At 38.7% G+C, this 16,054-nt stretch overlaps 1 protein-coding gene across 1 annotated transcript in view; it reads left to right on the top strand.

The window, feature by feature from the left end:
• LOC131952238 (uncharacterized) overlaps positions 1–16,054 on the top strand; it is a gene marked incomplete at its 3' end in the record, with an annotated part of 79,824 nt that overhangs the window by 12,525 nt on the left and 51,245 nt on the right. Inside the window, exon 2 of the mRNA XM_059314792.1 lies at positions 14,576–14,824. Within this exon, the coding sequence (XP_059170775.1) occupies positions 14,611–14,824 (214 nt within the window). The remainder of the gene's footprint in view (positions 1–14,575; positions 14,825–16,054) is intronic.

Raw genomic sequence — 16,054 nt, 5'->3', positions numbered from 1 at the left:
GGACACTTTTAAAAGTATATGTTTTCAATATAAATAACATATCGTGGGGGGGGGGGGAGACGGTAGACTTTCTTCGGGTGGAGGGGGGGGGGGGTTCTCCGCCGAAGAGATGCCTGGAAGAAACTCTGCTTACATTTGTTTAACCATAGACTATATCTCATAACCTCTCCGGGTCCATCTCGTACTCAAAAAAAAAAAATTCCCTCATCTCTAGATTCTCCATACTCTTAACAACTACCTACCCCACAGAGACCCTCAATAAACCTCACTGGCCCATACACCCCCTCCCTCGTTGACACTCTCCTCCATAAAAGTCAATTTACCTTGTAATTTTCCCCCCACCCTCAACCATTGGGAGGCCCGGGGGTAGATTTAAAGATTGTATGGACACATGGTCTTCGTGGGGGTGTCATATCCCCGCCCCTAAGCCTCGTAATCTCCCTGGTGTGGTTTGCCGTGGATTTTTTTTGGTGATTGAAGTAAAAACAAAGTCGTAAAATAACACGGATGAACTTAAGCGGACATAGAGATGTCATTAGGTAGTATGAGACGTTTTCAAACTGTCTTATAGTTCGTAGAGTTGATTTATTGTCGGTTGTCGGTGTACTTGTACGAGTTTGTTCTACAGTTTTGATAAACCGTTAATTTTTATTTTTTTTATATTTTTTTATATTTTTTTTTGTAAAATTATCTTTAGATGAGGTATTATTGTGCCGTGGATGGATGGTCTAGCGGCAGTGCTTATGGATGTTCGTACGAAGGTCTCGCGATCGGATCCTTAGGAACTACTAGAATTCAACCAATAATAGCGAAATTGAGTACCGTTTTCGAACCCGATGGTCCATGGGGAAATTGAAGTAGAATTCAACTGTTTCTGTAAACTCGACATATGAAGGGGTTTTGTAGTTAGCATAATGCCCAGCTGCCTATACTTTATCTTAAAGTAACTTAGGTGTCTATCAGAGCTGGGTGGACTCAGGGACGTTCTACAGACTTGAAACCTGATACGAACTCGAGACTTTCGTGTTAGCAGTCAAGCGCTCTACCGCTAGGCCACGCGGAACCAAAACTAGTAGTTATCTTAATTAAGTCGGGGAATGAAAAGTGGAGTGAGCATTGTGTACGTCATATTATTTCTTTCATACGAAGATAAACTGACAAATATACTGCATATTTGATTAATTTTGGATTCTTTTTTTTATGTTTATAAAAATTGTGAAATAATGCAATTTATGAAAATACTAACAATTAATCTAGAGTCACATAAAAATAGCAACAATATACAATCACCAACGTCACGTATACGTTATTAGCATTTATCAACAGCATTACAATCCGCAGCTTAATACGTCGCAATTCAGTTTATTCCATCTTTTAGTCCTACACTGGTGGTACGATGGTCGAGTGATAGGGCGTTTGTCTGCTAACCCGAAAGTCCCGAGTTCGGGTCCCTAGCTAGTGCCGTAGCACGAACCAGAATCCACCCGACTCTGCTAGGGACCTGACTTACGATAGAGAAAATAAAACGCGTGGATGCAGTGCTGATCAAATTATCAGACGTCACAGAAACAGATAAACTCTACTTCACCTGCCCAAGTTAACCACGAGGTCCGAGATGAAATTTGTATTTACTCACTTACTTAATCATACACTCCAGACGAAATCTACTCCATCTGCTCTCGTTACAATAACCCCAGACATTCTATAATAATTACAAGTTTAAAAGATCAGTAATAATACTAATAATATACGTTTATTACTTTGGTGAAAGACGTCACTAAATTCACCAGCGTTTTACTGGTGGAAACTCTCTATTTCTTTCCTTGTTAGCTATTTCAACAACGGACAAATGACCCTTGGAGGCCGACTATCTCATAGTCACCGATTCATCAAGGAGGATGTAATTGGTCAATTTGTTAGTTGTCGGTTTGAAGGAGGGGAGAGGGGGTAGGTAACTCGCAATGGGCGAGTAACTCTAACTGTACATTGGAGTAGTCATGAGACCTAGTTACGGCCCTTAGATTCTCTGTCACGCTGTCGGTTTCTTTTTATGAGACCTGTCTTATCCTGTTCTGCCACAAATTTGCGTCATCACTCTAGCTATTGTGACGCGGGGCTCCGTAACAGTATTCGCTAATGTGACGCGAAGCTACGTCATGGAAATCGCTAATATGCGTCGTGATACTGTAACATCTTTTCACGCAGTCTAGAAAATGGATAATATATTCGATTTACCGTAAACCATGCGAAAAACGGGCATGTGATATAGACTGGAAATAGAAAGGAATAAGTATACTGCATGGAGCAGTTACAGATTTGTAGATTAGATACGAAACAGAGGCGTAGCGGGCGGGGGGGGGGGGGGGGGTGCGGACCGCACCTGGTGACACCATTTAGGGGGGTGACACCAAGGCAAAAAATAGCAAAATATATAGAGAAAAATGATAATTCCAATTAATTAAGTGATTAATTCGAGTGTTAAATAGTGTTTTAAGAGGTGTAAATCGAAAGTTTGAGGGGTAGGGGTGTAAATCGAAAATTGAAAGTTTGTCCCCGGGAAAGGTCGCTACGCCTCTGGAGGTGACACCATCAAGTGCTGAACCGGATGACACCCGACCTCGCTACGCCACTGATACGAAATAATATCATATCGCTTGCCAAGAGCCAGACTGTTCTAAATCCACTTTTAAAAAAACATTCACAACAAAGGCTTAAAAGTTTTGTTTTCCTTAAAATTATCAGTTTACGGGATAAGTAATAATACAGTTTAATATTTTGGTGCAAAGTTCACAAGACATTAAACATTTCGCTTACGTGTTTTACCGGGCGAAATTCTTTTTCTTTTTTTTTCGTAATGCATTTGGTGTAATTAAAATGTTGTGTAATAACGGTAAGAGATATAAACCACATTTTTTTTTTAAAAATTCTATAATGCATTGATGGATTTAGGACATAGCGGTGTATACATCTTTAAAAAAAACAACAGAAAAATTTAGTTACAACAATCTGGTTCTATGGTAGCAATATCATACTTTGGTGATCTACATTATAAGTAAGATTAAGTACAACGTTAACCTACTAAGTGTCGACCTCCTATTAACGTATCATTAATCAAACATTATGTCATGACAAATTAAGATTTAATTTAAAACTGTCCAATATTACAAGAAAACTTGAAGTGTTTACGTTTATTTAATGTTAAGAATAAAATAAGAACACTAAGCCTTTTTTTAAATGGTGTCATTTAATACCCTGTTATTTTTTAGAAAGTAAATATTCTGAGCATCTAAATCATCGACATTTTTTAAAAGCTTATTTTTTTAATACTTCACGATAGCCAACATCGATTTAGTGCAATCTCTTTTAAATTTCTTTTGTAATTTTATCTGGTAAAAATCTCCGCTGGATGGAGAGCTCCACTAATGGGCGTTAATTAGGTAAGTCTCCTGAAGAGATGGCTTCTAAGTCTTCCCAGAGGTCCGCAAACTTCCGCCTGGGAATTTGATGTTCGACGTTCATGAGATTAGGTTTTCTTGACTTCCGAAATATTTAGACCATTAGGTTTCAATGACTCGCTACACGGTACCATGGGTTATAGACAACAGCATTTATCGAAGTCTAGATTTCAACATCGCTTTATATGGATTCGCTGCATTTATAGAAGTCTGAATTCAAACGGGGCTTTATGTGGACTACCATCATTTATGGAAATCTAGATTCCAACGACGCTTTATATGAACTACTAGCATTTATGTCTAAATTCCAACGGCGCTTTATATGAACACCTTAATTATTATATATACACTTTGTGATCATGTCTTTGAAACAGTACAAAACTACTCAATATTTTTTTTTAATGTTTAAAATTAAAAAAAAATTCATAAAAAACGTTTTAATAACAAGCTTTTATGTAATGATGCACTTAAAAGTAGAAAATAAATTATAGACTACTATTTAAATAACTATAAAGAAAAGCGTGGGTCACTTTAGTATCTATTGGATACCTTTACTAATGTTAAGGAAGACACCCACGCTTTTCTTTATAGTTATTTAAATAGTAGTCTATAATTTATTTTCTACTTTTTAGTGCATCATTACATAAAAGCTTGTTATTAAAACGTTTTTTATGAATTTTTTTTTCAGTACTTTACATGTTTTATCTACAATAGAGTTACATGACTAAAAACCATTGCGCGCCTACTGAATATCACGTTCAGTAGGCGCGCAATGGTTTTTGAACGCAGCCATTACGTGGTCGTGATGGCGCAGCTATTGATGACGCGTGTGGTGTGGTTGGCTAGACATGCCTACTAATTCGGTCCAAATTTTAATTAATTCATAAAAAATCAATTAGGCATCCAATTAAGTCAAATTTAGTTTCAGATTGCATTGTCTTCATGTCTTGACCCACGTGCCAAATGTGAATCGTATCGGTCAAGTAAAACTGTCCGAATTTTCACTCCTGCGTTTCTATCTAGACTGACGACAGACAGAATGACGAGGAAGTGAGTTAAATAAAAGCTTGTAAAAAAACACTAAACGTATGAGGACTGCTATGGGTAGCCTATAGTTGTTTGAAAGGGATTATCACGTGCCAACATGTTATGCGCCATACAGGCCGTTGACTCCGATTTCAGCTGCTTCTCTTTCTGTATTTGGGTGGTGTTATAACTTATTGAATGTCGGCTATGTTGAAAATCACGCTTGTGACAGAAAATTGTAACATTTCAACTGACATTTAGACGTGACAACCCATTCCACGTGACTTATTTCGACGTGACTTTTAATATCGGCTTTATTCCTATTTCTGGGGATCAATATTTTAAATCCCCTATTCCCCATTCCCCTGCTCCCCTACAACCATCCCATTCCCCCAGAATCTGTTTCAAGCCAGAGATTGTACATAATGATTTGACCGAGCAGCCTTCGAGTAATGTCCAAGTAATGCGCGGACGTCCAGTACCACCGTGTTGGATTAGAAAATGAGATTGAAAAATTAATGGCCAGCCAGCGGTCACTACTTCCGGTTTCAACCACGAGAGTTGTCTGTCTGTCTGTCTGTCTGTCTGTCTGTCTAGAGCCGAGGGTGGCTTCCGGTCACTACAGCAAAAGTCACCTTGACTGAGAAGATATTTGTTACTGGTGAATAGCATTATAAAAATAAATTTTGAGAATAGTGTGTTATTTCTGATGAATAACATTATGGACATACATTTTGGGAATAGTATATTGTTGCTACTAAATGAAATAAAAATAAATTTTGGGAATAGTATGGTATTTCTGATGAATAACATTATAGACACAAATTTTGGAATTAGTATATTATTTCTACTAAATAACATTATAAAAATAAATTTTGAGAATAGTATGTTTCTAAAAAGAAAAAATCGTGGAAATAGCATGTAATGTTAATTTTAATAATAATTTTTAGAAAATGTTAAATTTTGATTCTAAAATATGTTGCTTATGTTTGCTTTGTTATTTGTAAACTAAAATTATGCATACGTTATGTTCTATAAAATGTTATTAAAAACTTTCGATAAAGAAATAGTTTTTATTTCTTTTACAAAATGAAAAACACTGTCGAAATAGTACCTTATTTTACAAAAATACTCATCTAGACGGAACCATTTGGATAAACTCGTGAGTCTGTATCTCAGTTGATCTATAAAATCTTGTTTTACTTACTAAAAGAATGTATGTGCCTAGCGTGACGTTTGAAATGAGGGGTGTAACATGGTTAAAGGTTTTTAGCCCCAGGTTTAATTGTAGTAATTGGTTTAATGTAATCAAAGTAATGTAGCTCTACTCTATCAGTTTAATTTTATCAGAGGCGTAGCGACCCTTCCCGGCGCCCGGGGACAAACTTTTAGTTTGGCGCCCCCCTCGGGAGAAACCTTTCAATTTTCAACGTGCACCCCTCCCCCCCCCCCTCAAACTTTCAATTTGCCGCCCCCCCCCTATATTTTTTTTTATATTTATAATGCAAAAATGCAGCTAATATAATATTTAATTTTTTTCCAACCCATTTTGGCGCCCCCTAAGGTCGGCGCCAGGGGACATATGTACCTCCCGCTCCCCCCCTCGCTATGCCTCTGAATTTTATTAAATAATTCATAAAGTAGCTCTTCAATTAAAAATTTTGCCGGGAAATAATTTATTTACTGATATATATGTGAGTGTAAAAGTAAAGTTTCTTTTGGAGCCTGGCGTTCCCTGGGGCAAATGAAGTAGAGTTCACCTGGTTCTGTGACCTCTGTATATGAAAGGATAGTGTGGTCAGCACTATGTCCAGTCCCCTTTACTTTCCCTAACGTGAGTAGGGTACCCATTACAGCTGGAAGGACTTAGGGACGTTCTAGTGACTTGAACCCGGATCGGAACTTAAGATTTTCGGGTTACTAGTATAATTGGTATATGTGGAGAGAGGTATTTTTTTCACTGTCTAGGGCTTTGTGTGTGTACGGGGGGGGGGGGGGAACGGTAGATGAAGGTTTCTGATCAGCCAACAAAGTTAAAAACATTATGTGAGATGAGGGGTGGGTGGGGGGGGGGGGGGCAGTGAGGTGGGGGGAGTCGTCATATTCCTGAACACATAAACTTGTGAGGAGGGGTTTGTGGGTCTTCATATCATCAAACTGAGAATAAATGTGAGAGAACAAAAAAAAGATGGGGGGGGGGGGGGTCCGGCCTGGGCTGGCGGGGTCCGGCCTGGGCTGGGGGGGGGTCATCAAGAGCTGACAGTGTGAACTCTTGATAGAAAGGGGTTTGGGGGTCTTCGCGTCACCCACTACAGAAGTCCTACGTGATTGTATACGTCAAGGAATTTTTTTGTTGGCTTCCGTCTATCTTTTTTCCCCCTAATTACAGCCTGACCATCGACTGACCACACAGTTTGACCACACAGTCTAACCACACAGTCTAACCACATGCCGTCTCTCCAAGGTCTCCTATTAAACTCCCATTAATGTGTCCTTAAGAAGAACGGCCAGATAAAATTAGCTTTTAATCATTTAAAGTCAAAATAATGGAATAAAGGATATAAATTTATATTTTAAATTGTGTGTGTATATATATATATATATATATATATATATATATATATATATATATATATATATATATATATATATATATATATATATATATATATATATATATATATATGTGTGTGTGTGTGTGTGTATGTATGTATGTATATGTATGTATGTATGTGTGTGTGTGTGTAATATAATATAATATAATATTATACAAAATTTTACAAAAACAATATGTTTGTTTTCTAATATTTCGAATAAAGCAATCATTTAATTCAATCAGACTTTCATATTAGCGCTAATACTGTCCATAAAGCAGTAATATATTTTAAATCATTTTTAAAAAACAACAACATTTAATTGAAGCCACGAGACAAAGCTAAAATTTGCTTCAGTGAGTTTATCTGGCGAGAATCTCCGCTAGCTGGAGTGTTCCTGTTATGGGCGGTAATTAGATAAGTCTTCTGAAGAAATATCTTCCAAGTCTTCCCAGAGTACCATAAACTTGCGCCTGGCAATCCTTTGTCAGACTTCCAGGATTTCAGAATTTCATGAACTGTAGAATCAAAAGTTCCCACGTACACATAACAATTTATGTGTATATATATATATATATATATATATATATATATATATATATATATATATATATATATATATATATATATATAATAGTATATATATATATATATGTATAATCATACATATATATGTACATAAATATAAATGTGTATGTATATATATATATATGTATATATATATATATATATATATATATATATATATATATATATATATATATATATATATATATATATATATATATATATATATATATATACTTAGGCAATATATTATTTAGCCATCATAGCTAGTCAACACATTACTTTCCATCTTCAATTACCGGGTGACACATCTTTTCCCGCCCTCCATAACTAGACGACACATTATCTCCCCCTGACCACTGACCACAGCGTGTCCACATCACTAGCCGGCCATTTATCAGCCGGTGCCGGCACCCATCGATCCTGGGATCTCATTAGGGTTAACCAAACGGACAGATGTATATTTACTGTTGGACATGGGCGCTGCCCTGCCCTGCCCCCACGCTGGGCATTAGCCCTGCCCTTGACGGTCATCTCACGAAGGGCTCCCTGGTCGGGATGATATGAATCTGTCTGTGGTGGGGATCGAACAGTAGAAATCTATTATGTCAAAATAATATTTGTATATATCGTCATGAAATATTAATAAATTGAACAAAACTACAGTAGGAGGAAGTTTTCATCTTTTTACGAGTCAAATAATACTAAGTTGATAAACTCTTTAAAAGTAAAGTTCCCTTTCAAACCTGACGGTCTGTAGGGCAAGTGAATCAAAGTTCACTTGTTTCTGTGTCCTCGGTATGTAACGAGATAGTGTGGTCAGCACTATGCTCTTTACTTTACTTTCCCTAATGTGAGTTAGGTACCCATCAGAGTTGGGTGGACTCAGGGAAGGTCTACTGACTTGAACCCGGATTCGAACTCGAGACTAACGGGTCCAGCTCTCTACCGCTAGACCACTCCTCTTTACAGTTCAACAAATTTCGATTTCATATTTTTATTTAAATAACAAAATGTCAAGTAATTTTTTAGAAACAATTAGATATAGCCTACATTTTAAAATTATGAAAATCCTGCTAAAATATAAACATTGAAAATTGTATTTATTTTTTTAAATACCTTTTTTAGAGGAAATATTATAATTGTGCTGAATAGTTAACAATTGTTTCGATAATTTGCTATTATATACCTCCCCCACTTTATCTGGTAAGGAATATGAATAATGTAGTGTAATCTGGCAAAAATGTAAATCGAGATTTTTAAATATTTTGACGTTTTATAGCTTTTGCGGAGACGGAAAATTTTTAGTTTACAATCCTGTCCGTCTGTGTCTATATGTATTTTAACACAATGAGTACTGTTTCAGTTAGCTTGATGACATTTCATATGTAAGAATATGTAGTTTATCAATTTTGATTGATTTCCGTCATCCAAAAGCGGTACTTAAACCTATTTCAGAAGTAAAACCACAACTTGCGTACTGTTTCAATAAGGAAGACATTTTATTGTAGTACATGATCTTTTACTTGGACTACTCCTCAAGTTTGTAGTGATCGCCAATATCCGGAAGTGGTACTTTATTCTACTTCCGGTTTCTAAAATACCTCTAAAAATGCCTCTCCTTTACCTCTCTATATCTCACAATGTTTAGCCTTACTTTTTTTATCTTCCTTTTGTCTCTCAATCCCACAATCCCACAATCCCACAATCCCACAATCCCAATACTGGGATTGAAAGGCCGGACCCCCCCCCCCCCCAAGCCTATCTATTAAATACAAACAGTGTTGACACCTACCACGTACGTATCAATATTTGCGTCACTCCACAAATGTCGCACGTTCTGTACCTCTATCTATTCACTCACTTCCCTTCACATTTTTAACCTTCCATCCTTTCTCCCCCTCACACTGTCCTTCCCTATAGACCCACACCCCATCTCTCACACCCTCTGTGCGGACCTACCACAGAGGTATCCCCAATTTATCCCCTCCCTCCTTGAAGCCACCCCGACACACATCTATAGACCTACACAGAGGTATCCCTTCCATAGCCTCTCCCCCTTGCCCCCCACCCCTCACACCCCGTCTATAGATCTACCACAAAGGTATCGCCACTTTTCCCCCCTCCCTCCTTGAAGCCACCCCCCTCCCCCCCCCCCACACACACATCTATGGACCGCCACAAAAGTATCCCCTCCCTTACCCCCACCACTCACACCCCGTCTAAAGACCTACCACAAAGATACCCCCTCCCTCACCCCTCCCTCACCCCCCCCCCCCCACCTCTCTCACCCCGTCTATAGACCTACCACAAAGATACCCCCTCCCTCACCCCTTCCTCCTTGCCCCCCACCTCTCACACCCCGTCTATAGACCTACCACAAAGATATCCCCTCCCTCAACCCCCCCCCACTCACCCTGTCTATAGACCTACCACAAAGATATCCCCTCCCTCACCCCCCCCCACCTCTCTCACCCCGTCTATAGACCTACCACAAAGATATCCCTCCCTCACCCCCCCCACCTCTCTCACCCCGTCTATAGACCTACCACGAAGATATCCCCTCCCTCACCCCCCCCCCTCACCTCTCACACCCCGTCTATAGACCTACCACAAAGATATCCCCCTCAACAAAAGAACGACGCCAGACCGCCAACTCAATTAGGTCACTATAGAAACGCGTCCCGGGGCAGCCATCCCGGGGGATCCCTGGTTGAGGAGCCACTCTGACTCGGGCGATGTCCATTTCCCCCGTCCCCTCGGGACGACACAGCTAGACAGAGTCAATGATTTCATATTCTTACCTCGCCATACTATTTCATACGATCCCCTACATCTTAAACAATATCCTCATCCTTGACGAACAAAAAAAAAATCGTATTTTCTATCTCTCCCAAGACCTTTTCATTTCTGCCAGTGGGAGATAGGGGGGGGGGGGTACATCGCGAGCCCGTAAATTGAAATAACACCCCCTACCTCTCCTCACCCACAGGACTCATCTACGATTTTAAATTACAGGGTCGAACTCTCTCACACCCCAGCGCGCGTGCAGGTCTGACTAGCCAAAACACAAGGCTGGCTAATTAAATTTGGTGCCCAGCTGATCCATAGAGGCCACGTGATCGTAGGTGGTAAGGGTGGGGGTGGGGGGGGGGGGTGGAGGGATATTAAAACCGTTATTGAGGTGTACGGTACTGAAGTCGGGTATGTGGACACGAAGAGGTAGGGGTGAGGGCTGTGGGGGTGGGGGTTGATGGCATGTATATTTTTATATAAACTCCATTAGGATGAGGTTTGTGTGTGAGGGGGGGGGGGTGGTCTGTATACTTTTAAATAAAATCCAGTGAGGTTAGGGTTAGGGTATGGTGGCAGAGGCGTAGCAACCCTTCCAGACGCCCAGGGATAAACTTTCAATTTGGCGCCCCCCCCCCCCTCCCCCCTTCCGCAATATATTTTTATATTTATAATACAAAACTGCAGCTAAAATGAGCTTTTAATTTTTTTTTCCTAACTCGTTTTGGCGCCCACTAGATCGGCGCCCTGGGAAATATGTACCCGCCGCTCCTCCCTTGCTACGCCTGTGGTAGGTGGAAGGGGTGTTGGCCCGTGTACTTTTAGATAAAGGCCGCTGGGGTTAGGTTTGTGGGTAAACGGAAAAAAAGTCACAGGAAAAAAAAAACACAGAAAAAAAGTCACAGTTTTTGCTAGGAAAAAAAGTCACAGAAAAAAAGTCACAGTGGAAAAATTTTATCGGAAAAAAAGTCACAGAAATAAAGTCACAGAAAAAAAGTCACAAAAATATTTTTAGAAATATTTTTATTTATTTGTTTAGAATTGTAAAATTTTGTATGTTTATTGTTGTGGGTTGTATTTTATATAGCATAAATTATTTATAGACGTTAAAAGCATTATGGTTTATAACAATTGTAAGTAAAAATATTCTAATATAATTTACACAACAATCTGAACATTTGTTACGTATTTAGTTAAAAACGCGGTAAAAAATTTAATTATAAAAGAAATTTAGGCAAATTTTGCCGTAGGCTATTCTCTGGTCGGCCTCTCCTCAGTAGGCATTGTCCGAACATATTTTGTGTTGTTGTCGTCATGCGTCAATGACAGCCTTCCAACCTTGTCGGCTTTCTGTTTTGATCCTAAGTTTTGTTATGTAATGAGCGTGATAAATGTGGGCAGTAAAGGTGGTTGAACTAAACATCTAAACATAACTATTGTTGCCATGAGTTGAGGGCAGCAAGTCAGATGAACTTACCATTTCACGGTAATTTAATATTGGTATTTAAAAAAAAAACAGGATTAAAACCGTGGACTTTGGAGCATTCTATCAAACGCGACTAATCTTAGGTTTAACATAATTACAATATAATTATAATCTTCATACTAAATATTTTTAGATGAATTATAAAAATTACTATGCGTATACAGCCTACACACATTACATTTAATTAATCCTAAGTTAATTTGCACTCTCTAAATATTTAATATACATAAAAGTATTAACAAATATCATGCAAATATATATTTGTGACTTTTTTTCCTGTGACTTTTTTTCCTGTGACTTTTTTTCCTGTGACTTTTAAAGTCCAGTAGGGTGATGGTTGTGGGTTGGTGTGGTGGTGGGTTGGCCTGTATACTTTTAGATAAAGGCCACAGAGGAAGTGTTTATAGGGCAGTATGGGTTTAGTCTAAAAGCTAGTTCGTGATGGGTTGGGTTGTAAGTCGGATCGACGGGTTGGGTTCGGGGATTGAGTTAAGGGGTTGGATTGGTGGCTTCGGTGTGTTGGTCAGTTGATAGGTTGGTGCGTTGGGCTGATGCGTTGTGTTGTGTTGTCGTGTCGTGTTGTGTTGTGTTGTCGTGTTGTGTTGTCAGGTTGTAGGGCCGGGTCGATGGCTTGTGTTGATGTGTTAAAAGATCGGGGTTGGTGGGTTGACCCGAAAGATACATTTTTATTAATAGACATCGGGTCTGACTTCAACCAAAGAGAGTCCGGTATCAAAGAACAAACCCTGCGAGTCTTACATTTTACCTAAGTAGATAACGACCGTTAGAAGTACAACCATTACACGTGTAGCTAATCTGAGAGTCTAGGGTTCAGTCCCAGGGTTCGAGGATGTGTTGCTACACAGATCACGTGGGTAAGAGAATTGTGGAAACCAAATACGACCTTTCTTAGTGTTTACATAATCTTTTCACTGGCTAAAATCACAGAAACAGATGATCTCATAGTGCCTGCCATATCGTACAAGAGTGATTTATAATTCCCTTTAACACTAACTTAATCAGGATCCGAACAACAGGTCGATATTGACAAAAGGCCCACATACAAAAAGGCCAATATGTACAAATGGTCGACATAGACTAAAAACCGACATGGATATAAGACTACAAAAAAAACTGAATATAAGGCCGATCATAAAAAGGCTAACAACGCAAAGACCGACTGGACATACGGCCGACCATCGACAATACAGATACATATTAATAGTATACATATTTTCAACGCTATTGTTTCCCATAATACCGCATCTTTACCGCTACATTTAACTACATAAACATCTATAAACCCTCGAACATATGATAAACGGAAACATATAAAACACATAACGTTTAGTATTACATTACACTTAACCAATCAGGCAGAGTAAAAAAAAGTACGATCAAATATATCCCATAATATCTGGCGTCCCCCTCACAAACCCCCTCCCTCGACGATTTAGAATGAAATTGACACGAATACTCCCCAATTTTTCCTCTATATCTATATCCCATTATCTGACGTCACGAGGGAGGCGTGTCCCTTTAGTCGGTCTATGGGGAAGCCCCGATCTAAAGCCAGTGCCACTAAATTTTATTCACGTAATTTAGTTTCTACGATCTACGTGGAAAGCGGCTATGTGAAAACCCGATAATCGATAATAGGTGGTTGAAGTGGGCTCAGAGAAAGGCTCAAAGATGTGCAAGATTTCGACTTCCAAATGTAAAGTCACAGGACTCTTTTACTTTTTAATTTTTTTTTGTTTAGTCTCCAGTGCTTCTTTCAGACATTTTGCTCCGACATTTTGCGCTTGAAACTTAAGGAGTTTTGGGTGGTACCCTACCCCCCCCCCTTACCCCTCGCTAAGAGATGCCTTTTAAAAACCATCTGTTGATTACACCAGTAATTAATGTGGCCGTGGTGATTTTAGAAGACGAAGATGTCTTTAGTAGTGTTAAAACGTTTCAGTCAAACCTGGTTAATTGAACAAACTAGTTAAACATGTACCCTAATGGCTGATCTTTTTCTGGTTATGCGCCATTGAGGCCATTGACTCCGATTTCAGCCTGATTTTCTTTGGGTTTGCTTCTATAGCTTTTGTCCATAGCCTTTGTTTCATTTTCTAGAAAAATGGCTGTCCCCAGCTAACGAGCCTCATCTGTACCAGGGTTCGAAAATCAAGTAAATGTAAACATTCTTAAAGCTGCTGGACGGTAATCTATTTATATGCCGAGGTCATAGAAACAGGTGAAATCTACTTCACTTGCCACATAGACCACCAGGTTCAAAAACGAAAATTCACTTTACATAACGACGTTTATAAAACAAACGAGGGTTTATGACTTAAACATGACGTTTGTTTACGTTTGACACATTGGTACAACTTTGATACCATTTGTCTTCCACAGAACTCCTCAAGTCATTCCACAGCCTGTTTGTGACTTAAACATGACGTTTGTTTACCTGTATAACGTAATGCCATTTGTCTTCCACAGAACTCCTCAAGTCATTCCACAGCCTGTTTGTGACTTAAACATGACGTTTGTTTACCTGTATAACGTAATGCCATTTGTCTTCCACAGAACTCCTCAAGTCATTCCACAGCCTGTTTGTGACTTAAAGTTTACCTGTATAACGTAATGCCATTTGTCTTCCCCAGAACTTCTCAAGTCATTCCACAGCCTGTTCGCCCGCATGCCCCAGCTCCAACTGACCACAGCCCCATCACTGGTGGTCAGCAACTTCACGGACATCGAGTCGTGCGCCCGTGAGTGTGTCCGGCAAACCGGCTTCGACTGCCGGTCGTTTGACGTCAACAACCAGCTCCGTACGTGCATATTGTTTAACACGACTCACGAGGACGGGAAGGCGTACCTCCGAGAGGCGGCTACAATAGACCACTACAGAAGTGAGTATTTTGGCTGTGTGTTTGTCTGTGAGTTTGAGTGCATAGAAATTGTAAGGTGACTGGAACGATGCGCAAGGGAAAACTGCGCAAAAAAAAGTACATTTTTATTTTTTTAAATCGAGTAGTTATCGACATTAAAAGAGAGGGACTTCATGTACATTGTAGCATAGTAAAACATATTTCCTCAAAATAGGACAAAACTAAAATGTATTAGAATTTAGTTTGTGTTTGCGCATTTTTTTTGTGTTTGCGCATGTTTCCATTGTGCATTTTTCCGATTGCGCATTTTTGCATGGAAACAATTTATTAAGTTCCTTTTTATATACGAAGTAAAGAGAAAGTCTTGTAATCGTGCAAAAAAAAAATCGAGATTTTTACAAATCTCGACGTTTTACACCTCACTGATACGGAAAAACATAATTTTGCAATCTTGTCCGTATGTCTGTGTGTCTGTCTGTCTGTCTGTCCGTGTGTAAACACGATAACTTGAGTACCGTTACAGCTAGGTTGATGAAATTTCATATGTAAGTATTTTATCAAAATTGTAGATCCGTATCAACTTTTGAGCGATTTCCGATAACCGGAAGTGGTACTTTTCCTACTTTGAATTTTTCAAAAGCCTATATAACTTGAGTACTATTTCAGATAGATAAATGAAATTTCACATGTAAGTAAACGATCTAATTCTCTACCTTCTGTTAAGTTTTGAGTAATTTCCGTTGACTGGAAGTAGTACTTTACGCTACTTCCGATTTCTCAAAAAACTAATGTAAATTTTAAAAGTACTAATAATATTGCGCACTATTATGCGCTTTTTTATTTGGCGTTCACTTGGTGTGCAATTAATTTGTCTACGAGATTTTATTCTATTTTTAAAACTTTAAGTATTAAGTATTTAAAATGTATTAAAAATCATGTCTATAGCCCGAGTTCCCATTTATTTTATATAAGAATATTCGAGAAAGTTTAGGGGAGATCACTCCCGGTTTATTTAGATCGAACGATCCATAGGGCAGACTTATGATTATTTTAGACGTATGTCAGAGATCTGTTACATATAGGATAAAGATTCATTGTTTTTGTTGTTGCGTTTCTACTGTATGGATTATTATTCCTGATAATATAACTTTTAACACTCACATCAGAACAAATTACTAAAATTTAACAAGCTCATTACTCTTTTGAAAACGTCACATTCGTCTAAACCAGGGGTCGGCAACCTGCGGCTCG

Source organism: Physella acuta, unplaced genomic scaffold, assembly GCF_028476545.2.
Source record: "Physella acuta isolate Inbredline_101_S28 unplaced genomic scaffold, ASM2847654v3 ptg000861l, whole genome shotgun sequence".
NCBI lineage: Eukaryota > Metazoa > Mollusca > Gastropoda > Physidae > Physella > Physella acuta.
This window is presented reverse-complemented; position numbering and strand designations above follow the sequence as displayed.